This window comes from Aethalodelphis obliquidens, unplaced genomic scaffold (assembly GCF_003676395.1).
Source record: "Aethalodelphis obliquidens isolate GAN/ISIS:26980383/991018 unplaced genomic scaffold, ASM367639v1 scaffold37, whole genome shotgun sequence".
NCBI classification, from domain to species: domain Eukaryota; kingdom Metazoa; phylum Chordata; class Mammalia; order Artiodactyla; family Delphinidae; genus Aethalodelphis; species Aethalodelphis obliquidens.
Genome location: NW_020837981.1, coordinates 10,248,376 through 10,264,304, shown reverse-complemented (window position 1 = coordinate 10,264,304; position 15,929 = coordinate 10,248,376). Strand labels below are relative to the sequence as shown.

The 15,929-nt window shown below is 39.4% G+C and overlaps 1 protein-coding gene across 6 annotated transcripts in view; it reads left to right on the top strand.

The window, feature by feature from the left end:
- Nucleotides 1–15,929, top strand: part of KAT6B (lysine acetyltransferase 6B) — a 195,391-nt gene that overhangs the window by 114,594 nt on the left and 64,868 nt on the right. For all 6 annotated transcript variants that reach the window (XM_027129789.1, XM_027129788.1, XM_027129790.1 and 3 more), the window contains exon 4: nucleotides 14,380–14,488. In XM_027129789.1, coding sequence (XP_026985590.1) covers nucleotides 14,380–14,488 — 109 coding nt within the window. The remainder of the gene's footprint in view (nucleotides 1–14,379; nucleotides 14,489–15,929) is intronic.

The following is a 15,929-nucleotide window of genomic DNA, read 5'->3' as shown; positions in this document are numbered from 1 at the left end:
TGCAGTGGCTTCTCTCATTGTGGAGCATGGGCTCTAGGCGCACGGGCTTCAGTAGTTGTGGCACATGGGCTCAGTAGTTGTGGCTCGCAGGCTCTAGAGCACAGGCTCAGTAGTTGCGGCACACCGGCTTAGTTGCTCCGCGACATGTGGGATCTTCCCAGACCAGAGATCGAACCAGTGTTCCCTGCATTGGCAGGCGGATTCTCAACCACTGGGCCACCAGAGATGTCCCACAGTACATATATTTTATATGTTATGTATGTATGTATACAAAGGACTTGTAGCTAGAACACATATATATATGAAGGTCTTGCAACTCAGTAAGACAAGCAACCCAATTTAAAAAATAGGTGTTATAGTTTGTGTTCATTAGGAAGCAGGCACTGAGATAAAGTTTTATGGTGGAGTATTTACTAAGGGAAGCCCTTACTTAGTATCAACTCTTGTGGAAGGAATGGCAATGAAGCATTATTGGGCAGAGGAAGGGGTTGAGCAGTGATGCAGCTCAATAACAGCCTTGGCTGACTTTATATGTAGCTCTAGAACTACATTGGTCCTTCGGAGTTGGGACAGAGTTGGTACAAGAGTTGGGCCAAGATGACCAAGCCTTTATATTTCTGTATCACTCAGAGATGAGAACCTCTACCACTTGTATATGGGCCACTGCTGGAAGGGGCATGTCCTTGGGTGACATGACTCTACAACTGAAGCAATCCCTGAAGGGAGTGACAACTGAAAACTGCCTGCTGGTAGCATTTTCAATAGCTGGGGCCAAAGGTTTTTCATTGGAAGAGGGTTTGGCAATGTATTGCATTAGACCATGATGACAGGCAGAAGAGTCTAACAGAAACTGTACAAAAGAAGATATATGAATGGCCACTGAGCACATGAAAACAGGCAACGTCACTAGCCATCAAGGATATATGAGATATTCCTACACATTTTCTAGAACGGTTAAAATTAAAAAGACTGGCAAAACCAAGTGCAACCAGGAGTGTTAAATGGTATAATCACTTTAGAAACCACTCTGACAGTTTCTTTTTCTTTTTAATGAATTTATTTTTTTTTAATTTATGTTTGGCTGCGTTGGGTCTTCGTTGCGTTGCATGTGCTTCTCATTATGGTGGCCTCTCCTGTTGTGGAGCACTGGCTCTAGGCGTGTGGGCTTCAGTAGTTGTGGCACATAGGCTCAGCAGTTGTGGCTCCTGAGCTCTAGAGCGCAGGCTCAGCAGTTGTGGCACGCGGGCTTAGTTGCTCTGCGGCTCGTGGGATCCTCCCACACCAGGGATCAAACCTGTGTCCCCTGCAATGGCAGGCGAATTCTTAACCATTGTGCCACCAGGGAAGTCCCCACTCTGACAGTTTCTTATAAAGTTAAACATATACTTAACATATGACCCAGCAATTCCACTCCTAGGTATTTACCAAAGAGAAATGAAAACATGTATACAAAAAGACTTTAACACAAATGTTCGTATTAGCTTTATTCATACAGCTGAAAACTGTAAATAGCACAGATGTCCATCAGCAGGTGCATGGATAAATGAATTTAGGTATATTGATATAATGAGATAGTATGTAGCATTAAAAAGAATAAACTGGGCTTCCCTCGTGGCTCAGTGGTTGGGAGTCCACCTGCCGATGCAGGGGACGTGGGTTCGTGCCCCGGACCGGGAGGATCCCGCATGCCGCGGAGCAGCTGGGCCCGTGGGCCCGTGGGCCGTGGCCGCTGAGCCTGCGCGTCCGGAGCCTGTGCTCCGCGACGGGGGAGGCCGCAGCGGTGAGAGGCCCGCGTACCGCAAAAAAAAAAAAAAAAAAAAAAAGAATAAACTGTTCATACATGCAACACCATGGATGAATCTCACAAACATGCTAAGCATAAGGAAGTCACAAAAGAGTACATACTGTGTGATTTCATATGTGAAATTCTAGAGCAGGCAAAATAATCTGTAATGATAGAAAGCCGATCAATAGTTGCCCGGTCTGCAAAGGAAATGGAACTGCAAAAGGGCTTGAGGGAACTTTTTGAGGGTTCTGTTTCTTAATTGTTGTGATAATTATGCGGATATGTATATTTGTCCAAACTTTAAAAGGGTACATATTATTATTGTAAATTGCACCTCAGTAAAGTTTTTTTTTTAAGTAAGATTTAAGAAGAAGAAAAACAGATGAGGGTTTATGTTCATGTGGGATATTGGTTGTTCTTTTAACTTACTTTTTTTGTAATGCTTTTATCCGATTTTGATATCAGAATTATGCTGGCCTCATAAAATGAGCAGGGAAATATTTCTTCTTTTGTTTTTTGAAGTTGATCATTTAAGATTGGTATCGGAAAAAAAAAAAAAAGATTGGTATTGTAGTCTTCTTAATCTTTGAAAGAATTCACCAGCAAAGCTGGGGTCTGTTGTGTGGAGGTTTTAAGTTATGAATCATTTTCTTTAATGGATTTAAAGTTATTCACATTTTCTATTTCTTCTGGTGTTAGTTTTGTTGGTTTAGTCTATCAGCGAAGTCCATTTTACTAAGTTGTCTAATTTATTGGCATAAAGCTGTTCATAATATTTCCCATCATTTTAATGTCTTCAAGATTTGTAGTAGTATCCCCTGCTTACTTCCTGGTATTGCTAATTAGCATTTTTCTTAATTATTCAAACTAGAGGTTTCTAATAATAAAATTAACCATCTGCCTACCTTATGACCCTGCATTTCCACTCCTAGGTATTTACTCAAAAGAGATGAAAACACCTAACAAAAATACTTAAACAAGAATGTTCAGAACAGTTTTATTCATTTTAGCTCTAAACTGAAGAAGACTTAAATGTTGATCAACTATAGAGAAAATAAATAAATTTTTGTATATTTTACAATAAAATACTACTCGGTAATAAAAAGAAATGAATTGCTGATATATGCGACGGTATGAATGAATATGATAATACGGTTAGTAAAAGAAACCCTACACAAAAGAACTCAGTGTCTGCTTCCATTCATATGAAGTTTTAGAACAGGCCAATCCAAACTGTGGAGGTAGAAATCAAGAATAGTGGTTGAGGGCTTCCCTGGTGGCGCAGTGGTTGGGAGTCCGCCTGCTGATGCAGGGGACACGGGTTCATACCCCGGTCTGGGAAGATCCCACGTGCCACGGAGCGGCTGGGCCCGTGAGCCATGGCCGCTGGGCCTGCGTGTCCGGAGCCTGTGCTCCGCAATGGCAGAGGCCACAATGGTGAGAGGCCTGCGTACAGCAAAAAAAAAAAAAAAAAAAAAAGAATAGTGGTTGAGGGGGCTTCCCTGGTGGCGCAGTGGTTAAAAATCTGCCTGCCAATGCAGGGGACACGGGTTCGTGCCCTGGTCTGGGAGGATCCCACATGCCGCGGAGCGGCTAGGCCCATGAGCCATGGCCGCTGAGCCTGCGCGTCTGGAGCCTGTGCTCCGCAACGGGAGAGGCCAAAACAGTGAGAGGCCCGCGTACCGCAAAAAAAAAAAAGAATAGTGGTTGCTTGGGAAGGAGAGTGGGAAGGGGTTGACTGGGAAGGAACAGGAGAGAACTTTCTGGGGTTATGGAATGCTCTATATCTTGATAGCAATATGGGTTACATGAGTGAAGGGGTGTTTTCAGAACTCTCTGAACTGTATCATTGTATATAAAAATATATCTGAACTTAGTTGTACAATGTTGCGAATATACTTTACATTGAACCATACATTTAAAAACAGTTAAAATGGTACATTTTATGTTACGTGTATCTTACAGTTTAAAAAATGTAAGTGGGTGGATGTGATATGAAGGTTCTAAATGGACAAACATTTAAAGTGTTTATTTTTCCTCATATAATGCGCTGTTTTATTATTATTTCTCTATTTACCATTTATATACTAAAATAAGAATGTAATTTAGAAAATGATGAGAAAGAACCATGTATGAGAAATAATGTTACATTTATATATTCAACAAATATTTATCAAATAGCTACAGTGGGTATAGTTCTTGCTAAGATAAAGCAAACAAGGATCTCCTTCAAAGAGCTCATAGTGTACTAAGCTTTGACCTAAAATATGCAAAAAAAAATTGATTTCACAAAAATAAAGAGCTTTCTTCAACCTACTGTATACCCTTTAGTAGGTTTCTGTAGACTCTTGAAGTTCTAGGGAAGCTTAAAAATCCTTGCCCTGGGGTAAAGCCTGTCACTCTGGTGTTTCTCTTCCTGGCCTTGCTGTAGTTTGCATTGACAGGGGAGGGGTTTATGTTTTGTGCCCTCCCTACATAGCCTGCAGTGATGCTAAAGGACCAGAGAGCAGACTTTCACTGATAATATACCTGTAAGTGCTGGGTTGGTGCCTGGCCTAAAGCATTAGTGGATCTAGAACTTCCACCACAAAGAGGTTTAGGGCAGAGTCCAAAAAACAAGGTCAGAGCTCTTGACATTCAGGTAGTAATTACCATCCTCCTTTCCTACGTCTTAGGACTACTGTAATTGAAGGGGTCAAAGGTACTCTGAAAGTGAAGAAAACAAAAGCAGAAAAGCCAGGGGCATGGAAATTCTACCCACCAGTGGGTTTAATGTGCCCACCGGGCAATCGCAAATTAAGTGTGATAATGGAATCACACTACTTTTATTGGTTCTGTGAGGACAAGCGCTTGGAGTACCAGTTGTATTCTATTGGCATACTTGGGTGCTGAGTAAATATTAGTAACTTGTTGAATAGTGCCTAGCATCTCAACTACCATGTAAATCTCTGTGAAGACAGGACATTGTTGGAGGGGATGGTGGTGGTGATGGTAATCTTATTGAGAAAGTGACTACCATGTGACTTTTCTAGCTTGTTAATATCCATCTACCTATGCCTCATCTTTTCATTCTACTTCCCTGTTTGTATCTAATTACAATCAATTCAGTTGCCTGTGTCTCTGAGCAGTTAATTCAGGTTTCTCTTGGTTGAACTGGTAATGAGAATGTTTATGTTCACATCTTGCCTAGGTGGAGTTGTATGTAGGCACCATCTAGATTAAAACGGATGCCTTGGGGCAACTGAGCAAGCCACTGTATGATTCCAACTAATATATGACACTCTGGAAAGAGCAAAACTATGGATACAGTAAAAAAAAATTAGCGGTTAACGGATTAGAGGAGGGAGGGAGAGACGAATAGGCAGAGCGCAAGGGTTTTGGGGGGCAGTAAAATACTCTGTATGATACTACAGTGGTAGATACATGTCATCATAAATTTGTCCAAACCCATAGAATGTACAACACAAAGAGGGAACCCTAATGTAATCTTTGGATGGACTTTGGGTGATAATGATGTGTCAGTGTAGGGTCATCAGTTGTAACAAATGTATGAGTCTGGTGGGGGAATGTTGTTAATGAGGGAGGCTGTGCACCTGTGGGGGCGGGGGGCATGTGGGAAATTTCTGTACCTTCCTCTCAGTTTTCCTGTGAACTTAAAATTGCTCTTAAAAAAGAAGTCTAGGGCTTCCCTGGTGGCGCAGTGGTTGAGAGTCCGCCTGCCGTTGCAGGGGACATGGGTTCGTGCCCTGGTCTGGGAAGATCCCACAATGCCGCGGAGCGGCTGGGCCCGTGAGCCGCTGAGCCTGCGCGTCGGGAGCCTGTGCTCCACAATGGGAGAGGCCACAACAGTGAGAGGCCCGCGTACCGCAAAAAAAATTTTAAAAAAAAGAGAAACTATTAAAGATTTGTGATACTTGAATATGAATTGACTTTAAAATTCCATTTTTCAAAATATAGGGTAGCGTTTATATTATATTGCTAATATTATGACATACTTGCTGAAGAGAATAGTTTGTAAATCCTAAGCTGACTTCCTATAACCATGTGTTGAATTTCCAGCGGTGTTGAATCAGACTTTGATCCCTCTTAAGAAGATAAATGCAATATCTGCAGTTTCTAATGGTAGGGGTGTAGGAGAGACTTTCAGACGAAATCTTCAAAGCCAAGTCTCTGCCCAGATAAGAATTTAAAGACCCTGGGGAAGGCAGTTGTTTCATTGTCCTACCTTCTCCCCCCTCCCACCAACTTGTAGGCCTCATTTATTTACTCCCCCCCCCAAAAAAAGAACAAATGAGATGCTATTGTTAAATGCAGTGTGCAGGATTAGATTTGTTTCCTTCCAATAGAATCCCTTTCCTTAATCAGCACTCTTATAAATGGCACACCTGCCTAATTAGAACAAGTTCTAGACAACAGGATACAGTGTGAGCATTTCAGTTAGCTCCACACATGTGATAACTATTGTGACTGATGTGCTTAGAAAGTCTTCCCTTCTCTCCTCTTCTTATTCCTCTGTGGCTAAGCTTTTTATAATTTTATACTTCTGAATCAGCCTTTGATTGTGGGAATTTATCCGTATGTGGTCATTGATATTGGTTTTGTTTCTAAGTGATTCCTTAAAAAAGAAGTGATGTATTTATGGATATGTGTAGGGATGCTTTTAAATATTTTTATTAGATTTAATTTACTCGTTATCACTCTTAAAATACAGAAAACTCCCTTGACTGTGACAAGGAGGTAAAATACAGCAGTCACATTCAAGATCTCCATACATTAGCAATAATAAATCCTTTTGCCCTGAGTAATAACAGAAACTCAATTTAGAGCCAGTGGGGATGATATAGTGCTCCCTCACAGAACCAATCACCCACAGAGAAGTATAATGAGCAGGGGAGGTGATACAATAAAACCTATATGGCCAGAGGAAAATTAGGGTAAAATTGTTGCTATGAAAAGTCTTGTAATAAGTATATCTCCAATTATCTTCCAGAAGAAATTATTTAGGCATCTATTCAGGTCAAGATTCATGACAGAAGTGCAAGAATTGCCTTAGAATAAAGCAAAAGGGTACATGAGTGTAGAGAAAATGGCAGTAGACATGCTGTGAACAGAGTTCTGTTGTGCCTGAAGGATCTGAAGTAGCCCCGGGACTGCTGTGAGGGCATGCTGCTCACCAAACCTTGCAGAGGGATGGCTGCACTGACCACTGTTACAGCACATGCTGACGGGGACAAGATAATGCTCTTAAAATACAAAATGGTTTAGATTATCACAGGAATATACTCTACTTTTAGAGTTAGTTTATTTCCCAAGACCACAGCTTAAGCAGATTGCTGTAAAGGAAAATCCTGAGTGTGCATGATCCATATCCTAATTAGGAGTGGGCTTCATCTGTTCAGACATATATCAGTTGAATAAGTGGGTTAAGTGGCAAGAAATGAAGTCTAGCTCTTTATTAGATAAGTGTCAAGTATAGTGCTGAGGTGGCTAAAAAAAAAAAAAGTATGTTACCTAAAACAACATGAACAGTTTCAACCTCTGTTGTCCCAGTGCTATCTGTTGTACAGTCTGGAAAATAATTCATTACCAATAATAAAACACCAAAGTTTATAAAATATTTGTTAAATAGATTGAACAGATAGATGCTTTTTTATAATTTTGTTACTCTCACTGCAGTGTATTCATCTTTCTTGATTTCTTTTTTTAAATTTTTATTGTGTTATTTCTTGAGAGGCAAAGGGGACGGTGGTCACAGTTAGGTACTGGCAGCTGGGCGTGGCCCCAAAGCTATCTTGCATACAACCTATAGTGGCTATTAGTGAGTGAGTCCCAATAGTTAATACTTGTGGGAGTGGTGAGGCAATTTTCCTCCCAGCTGATTTTAAAATTTTGGTTCTATCTTGTCAGATTAGACCCATGGAAGTACAATTATGTACAAACATAAGTGCCATTCATTATAAATGGTCAGAGTAGGAAAAAAGCATTCAGATTAGATAGTGATGGGACCCACCTTGCCATGGTTGCTTCATATTGTAGTCATTAAAAATATACATTAAAATAAAGAACAGTAGTCAGTATTTTGGGACCTGTTGAACCGGAGGAGCCAGTTCCAAACCTGAAAGCAGTCTGTTCATTTGTTCATTCATTTATTCCATGAATGTACTTTGAGACTGGAGCTACAACAACTAATCTCTGCTCTCTTAATGTTTAGTAAGTGAAACAAAATAGATGAATGATACATCATATGTCAGATAGTGATGAGTGCTATGCAGAAAGATACAGCAAGGCATGGAGGATCCAGAGGTGCTGGTGGAGTGCTGTTTTAGAGAGAGTGGTCAGGGATAGCCTTTCTGATAGGTGATAACGTGAATCCAGCTCCAAAGGAAATGAGGGAGCAGCCATGGGAAGCGAAACAGCTAAGAGCTTAGAGTCAGCAGGCTGGGCTCCCTCTGTCTTTATAGCTTTGTGACCATAGGGAGGCATTTAACTTACCTGTGACACGGAGACAGAAAGAGCCACCAAGCCTATTTCACAGGGTTTGTGTTCGGCACAAGTGAGACACTTGAGAAAAGCATTTTGGTAAAGGAAAGTAGTACCTCGACTTCAAATTTCAGTGTGAGACGATAAGAGGGTATAAATTAAAGAGATAAATACAGCAGAGTCTTAAAACAGCCCTTCCATACAGCTTGTTGTGGAGTTATTGAATTGAGTTGTCTGAGCTAAAGTGTAGAGAACATTCTCTAAAGATGAACTGTTTGATACTGGGGTGTACAGGATTTATATTCATCTTTGTTTGCTTTTGTGGTATTATTAGTTTAAGATTTTATAGTTGTTTGTGCTTTTCTTGCTTTGACATCTTTTTCTTTGCTTTTCCTTTGAAGCTTTCCTTTTATTAAATTAGTTACAGTCCTCTTGACTCTCAGTTGAGCATTTTCTACGCTGTTCCTGTACTCCCTGATTAATCCATTAAAAACAAAAAACAAAAAAATCCTCTAAGATGAATACTTTTCATGGGGGCTCACAACATCCATCTTTTATAGAGTAATTCTAAACTCCAGAACAAATTATTTGCACTGATGTTTATTAAGGACTTGAAGTTGTTTGTTTGCCCTGTTTGTTTTTATAGCCAGAGTGAATTTTGCAATAATTGTTAACAATGTTTGAATAGAACCTTATAGTTTACAAAAGTGCTTCACACACTCACTCACATGGGAACTTTAGCAACCCTGGAGCAAGACAAGGTGGACGCTATTGTGCCCTTTCACAAAAGAGGGAACCCAAGGCTCAGAGAACAGAATTTAAATTCAGGTCTTTCCATGATACAAGTGTGAATATATGAATGAAAAATGCTGAATTGTTTCCAACACTTGGAATTACTAAAATGGTATGTTTTATAAGTAGATTCAGGAAATTTTGTAGATGACTCCAGAAGAATCCTTAAGGGATTATGGAAAGAGAGGGCTGTGTCTCTGATCATTGTGAGTGGAGACCGTGGAGGCAAAACCCCTTTTGGTGTCTTTGTCAGGAAGAGGATGTGAGCCTGGATGCCCATGGCTCTGATCTGTGCATGAACTTCCTCCCTTCCTCCCTCCCTCCCTCCCTCCGTTCCTTTTTTTTCCAGTTTCTCAGACTAACAAGACTAACAAGCATCTTTTTTTCCTTCAGGGTAGAAATAAAAGTAACCGTATGTAAATATAAAACTTATCAAAGATGTGTTGTCTTGGATTTAAGAATGTTTCCTCAGAAAAGGCTGTCTTATTTTGATATCAAGTGTCCTGAAGGCTTTTAAAATCTCTTTTTAAAAAAGTATAATAGAAGCAATGAAAAATTAGAGCTGAGTTGGGAAGGGCCTTAGAAATTATCCAGCCATGGAACCATTAAACTATTTGATCTGGAAAGGACCTTTGAAAAGGTCCCAGATCCCAACTCGCGGGAGGCTCCTTTGTCCACTGTGGCATCCTCGCCATCCTGATAGGGTCCATGCAGTATCTCCATGGCTTCTGATTACAAAGACTGTGTGAGTTCACTTATGAGGTACCTAGGTTACTCAAACTCATGGAGACAGAAAGCAGAAGGGCGGTTGCCTGGGGCCTGGGGGAATGGGAAGTTAGTATTTAATGGGGACAGAGTATCAGTTTGGGAAGATGAAAAAGTTCTGGAGATCAATGGTGGTTGTACAACATTGTGAACATACTTAACGCCACTGAACTGTGTACTTAAAAATGATTAACATGGTGAATTTTATGTTATATATATATACACACACATACATACACATACATACACACGTACACACACACATTTTACCAGTGTAAAAAGTAAAATAAAGAAGCAAGAAAAAATTTCATTTCGTTGCTGGACAGCTCTGTTGGAAAGTTGGAGTCTAAGATGACTCATTGGGGCATGGAGGCATGGAGAACAAATCTAACCCCTACCCCTGGATGAAGACACCCTGCTTGTCCCCTCCCAACAGTCTCTTCCCAGCCAACCAGCCCCAAGTTGCTTCAGTAGGTCATTTTGTTTTGTTTTACAGTTTATTCGAATCATAATCAAGATAAGGACTATATGTTGTAATTGGCTGATAAGCCTTTTAAATCTCTTAATCTATTGGTTCTTCTTCCATATCTGTTTCTGTCTCCCTCACTCATTCTTTCACCCTTTTAATTTACTTGTTGAAGAAACTGGGTCATTTGTCTTCAAGAGTTTTGGTACTTGCATCCCTCTGCTGTGTAGATTGACATGTTCCTCTGTCCTCTGTATTTCCTGTGAAGCAGTAATTGGATTGAGATACTTTACTTTAGAAATGTTGTAATCCAACTATATAATAACTCATTCTGTATCTTTTTTTTGAAAGTGCCCCCAGCTTTTTGCTTGGAAACTTGTAAACATTGAAACAAATAATTAGACAATTGAACGGATAATGTCATGAACATCCAAGTACCTTTATATAGATTCACCAGCCGTTAACATTTGCCACATTTGCTTTCTCTCTTCCTCTCTGCACACACATACACTAGTAATACACATAGATTTTTCCCCCTGCATCATTTGAGCTCAAGTTACAGACATCATGACACTTTACCCCAAAATATTTCAGCACATAACTCCTAAGACAATTCTTATGTAATCACAGTCTAGTTTATGTGTTGTCTGCTATTTAGTGCATGTTACCCTAATTATCCAAATAGTGTTCTTTACAGCCGTGAGTTATTTTTTAAAAATTCGAAATCCAAGCAAAGATTGCAAATTGTATTTAGTTTTCCCACCACTTTAATCGCCTAAATTGGTTCTGCTCTTTTTTGGGTCTTACATGGCATCAACAGTTTTTGAAGAGTCCAGGCCAGCATGTCCCTAAATTTGGATTTGCCTGATTGTCTCCTTATGATTAGATTGAGGCTAAATGTTTCCAGTAAGAACACTGCATAGGCAGTGCTGAGTCCTTCAGCACCATGCTTGGGAGGCATCTCATGTCAGTTTGTCCCATAATGGCTGATAGGTTCGATTGCTCAGTTAAGGGTTTGTCTACCAGACTTTTCCATTGTAAAGGTACCATTTCCCCATTGTAATCAATAAATAATCTATAGCATATTAAAGGTTGCTTTTTTAATAGTTTACAAAACGTATGCCATTGGTCATGGGAGAAATTGGATGGCAGAGATTATGAGCACATTAGAGTTATTACTGCTGATGGAAAATAATTTTTAAACATTGGTTTTTCTTGAGGAGAGATAAGGAGGGGAGGTAGTAAAGGTGAGAAATGGGCTTTACCGAAGAAGACACACTTGTGTTTGAATCCCAGCTCCACACTTGAACCTCTGCAACTTTAGAAAAGTTACCTCACTTCTCGGAGCCTCAATTTCTTTCCTATAATGGGCATAATAATATACATTCCTGGCAGGATTGTTAAGATGATTAAATGAGCTAGTGTATGAGTGGCCTCTAGCCTAGTAGCTGCCCCAGGACCATCACATGGGAGGTGAGGAAGAAATGCTTCCCGAGCAGTTTGCAGAGTTTAAACCTGTCCGTGAGTGTTCGTTCTCAAGATCAGACTGAAGTATTCAGGCATGTTGATAAGAAAATGTGATCAACAGGTTAGGTGGTGGTGTGAAATTTCAAAGAAAGGAATTCAGAACTGGGAGATGTTTGGTTCCATTTTCAGACCTCTTAAATATGATTTGTCAGTAGTGGATTTATATAGAATTGAGTTGCCATTGATTCAGACCTCTTTCTGACTGCAATCCATTTTAATCTATTACCAGGGATTATTTTTTGAAACAGTTTATGTGTAGTCTGATCGAGAATAGTGAATCATAATAATTCTGTGACCCATTTACGTGCATTACTGTAAAAGTTTCATTTCATACAAGTGACAGCTTTTTAAAGTTAATTAGACTCCGCTATACTGAGGTTAGCAAAAAGTGCTTTGAATTATCAATAATTCAGCAGGGCAGACATTTCTGTATAATGTAGTGGTTTTATAGAGTATTGTGAGACAGTTATCCCTAAAATAAATGGTTGTGAGCATACATCAGCATGGTGGGGCTTGCTTGAGTGTGGCGTGAAGTGATATCATCTATGCTTTCTATTATTGAGCAGAGTGTGGGACATCGGTCTTTCTGGCCATGAACTACTAGCAACCTTTGTCCTTTGTGTTACCTTTAGTTAAAAACGAAAAATGAGCATGAATGCTGGCTGATGGCCATGTCTTTCTTACAGCTAAAAATTCATCTGGGAAGGAAAAATGGGATTGCAGATTTGGATTGGTTTCACTGCATGAATGATATGTGACATTTTGTAAATTATTTATCAGTGCAAGGATGGCAGCAATGGCTTGAGCATTGTTATATCAAATGAAAGCAGCAATCCCATTAGTATAAGGACTGGGTTTTAGCTAGAATCTATCAGGGGAATGTTGTCACTTGAAAACCAGATTGTTCTTTTAATTGCTATTTAAAGGAACAAAAGTGTTCCCGAGGTGCTGCAGTTGAGCAGTTGTGAGTAATAACTATGGATCCATAATTATGCAGTGCTGATTATCTGGCATTTAAAAAATGGTGGCAGGAGTCAGTGACCAGTTTGTTGTAGCTTGTCTTTTTTGGTTTTTCTAATACAGTGTTTTATACTCTGCTTTTTAACTGGGGCTACAAAAACGCATTTGCATAGTTACCTCAGAAAGTGAAACCTGTGCATATTAAAAGAACAAATTAAACCGAAAAATAGGGCAAGATAATGAACACTTATATTGTAAGATGAAATTAACAGTCATAACGAACAGTTTTGCAAATGCTTGGTCATAAGGTGAATTCTGGTTTTTGATGACATGTCACATTGAACGTTTGTTGGAATCATTATTACCATTTGAAATATTATTTTAGAGATAAGTGTTTTTAAACTAGCATATGTTTCTTTCATTTATATTCAAATATATTTTTATATAGTTAGCAAATACATTTTGAGTGCCTGCTGTGCATCAGGCAATGTATCAGGCGTTTGGAACAGAGTGGCTGAACAAATGAGGTTTATTTTACGCTGATGTATATTTAGAAAGTTAGGCCTAGCAAAATCTTGTTTTTAATTTACATTAAAAAAATTTGTGATTATACTAAGCTTTCTTGCCCTAAATTTTTGATTCATGAGATTCAAATATAAATACATTATAGTTACATTCAGATGGCTAGCAGACAACATGTGTGAAGCTTGGAATATGAAATAAAATTTTAGTTTTCATACAGTTTGGCTGTTCAAAATAATGTGACCAGATCTGTAGACACAGTCAACTCTTCATTTGGATGGGAATACTAGTGTTGCTGGTACTCATAAATAACAATGGAGGCACTAAAATGTATGCAGATTTATACATTGTTAGAAGCAATTTCCATAGTGAGAGTTAAAGGGGTGCTGGGGGTTAGACAAATGTTTTGTTCTTTCTTTTATTGAAAGTGGGAATGTCAGAGATTGAGAGTTTGTCTCCTTTGTGTGGCATGGTGTGGTTTACTTTTGAAGACCTTGGTGCCAGAAAGGTCTTGTTAATGGTCTTTTGATCATCTCAAGTGATCCCATAGAATTTTAAAGTTCTTGCTTAGTTCTAATGCTGTTACTATGTCACCTTTTAACATACCAGTATTTTATGTCAAATATTTAATTGATGCATAATAGTAACCTGTACTAAAACATTTGATAAAGTTTAATTAAACAATCTGGTCTGACTAGAAGATACTCATAGACTGTAATACTGAATAGGTGAATCAATTTATAGTAGGCATATAGATTACGGGAACAATTGAGACTTCAAATGAATTCTTAATGTTTATTTCAGGAAGGTAGTGTAATATATAAAGGTTTTAGATTTCATTGGGTTAATGAAAATTACTTCTGACTCTTATACATTACACATAAATGCATTATTCTGGCAATACTTTAGTGTCAAATAATTCGAGGGGTTTTTTATTAGCAGAAAATGTTGATATGAATACCTTATTTCAGCAGTTTTTCTTTGGTAAAGAAATATGTAAGAAGCTTTTGATTTTAATGTTTTGTTTTAAATTTTGAAATGGAAAACTAACAGTGTTTTTTCATTTTAATTTTTTTCGTAGCCCCGTGCCGATCCCATTCCAATATGCAGCTTCTGTCTGGGGACAAAAGAATCTAATCGTGAAAAGAAACCAGAAGAACTCCTCTCCTGTGCAGATTGTGGCAGTAGTGGTAAGTTGGTATTTTGTGTATGTGTGTACAATGACTCCCCATTATAGCTACATGCGATTTCTCTCTATCGAAAAAAAGTTTGTTATTTAAAGCAATATTTGATAATAGAGTAAGCTTTAAATTTAAAAAGTAAATGCAGGTGGGGGGGAAGTGTGAGTATATTAACACTGACATAAACCATATGTCATAAAATAAAATAAATAAAATTTTTTTAAAAAGCTTTAAAAAATTATTTATTTATTTATTTCTGGCTGCGTTGGGTCTTTCTCTAGTTTTTTTGTGGTACGCGGGCTTCTCATTGCAGTGGCTTCTCTTGTGGAGCATGGGCTCTGAGCACACGGGCTCAGTAGTTGTGGCTTGAGGGCTCTAGAGTGCAGGCTCAGTAGTCGTGGCTCACAGGCTTAGTTGCTCCGCAGCATATGGGATCTTCCCAGACCAGGGCTTGAACCCATGTCCCTTGCATTGGCAGGCGGATTCTTAACCACTGCACCACGAGGGAGGCCCGTATATTCATCTTTTAAATTAAGCTTGATTTCATACCAGCATTAATAATTCAACTTGGACTATTCTACATTGCAGGTAAATTCAAGGTAGAGAATTCTAAACTTTCATGCTGAATGCACCTAGAATCACTAGTTTTCTATAACCTGAAGTCTCAATTTAAGACGTTTCAGTTGGAATACATAGTGTTTCAGGTCCTGACACCTACTGGTGAAATATAATATTACAGCCCAGCTCTGTGTGACAGCTGGAAAGGGATGGACAGTATTCTGGAAACCACATTGATAGAATCCAGAAGTCATCAGGCATGAAAGAAATTTATATTGCCCAGGATAAGAAAGGAAAAGGGTGGTCTATGCAGAAGGTGATGTTGCAATCAAGGAATTGCTGGGTAGGGACACTGGGCCTTTGGCAAATTGCAATACCCAAAGAGCTTTCAAGGTTGCTGTCACCGCTTTTTCTCAGCATAGGATTTTAAGACCGCACCTCCACTTTTATAATGGAAATTAAAACTCAAATTGGGCTTCCCTGGTGGCGCAGTGGTTGGGAGTCCGCCTGCCGATGCAGGGGACGCGGGTTCGTGCCCCGGTCCGGGAAGATCCCACGTGCTGCGGAGCGGCTGGGCCCGTGAGCCATGGCCGCTGGGCCTGCAAGTCCGGAGCCTGTGCTCCGCAGCGGGAGAGGCCACAGCAGTGAGAGGCCCGTGTACCGCAAAAAAACCCAAAAAACTCAAATTGTGCTTACACTAAAAGAATTTGTCTTACCAGCCAATCTTCCTTCCTGTTAAGCAGGTGATAAGTTGCCCAGGTGAGATATATATGGTTATATGTATGTATGTATACACACACACATACACGTGTGCGTGTGTGTGTGTGTGTGTGTCTCCATACGTATCTCTCTCAACAGAGTGAGTAGCAGTTATTGGGTTTTTAAAAATTAA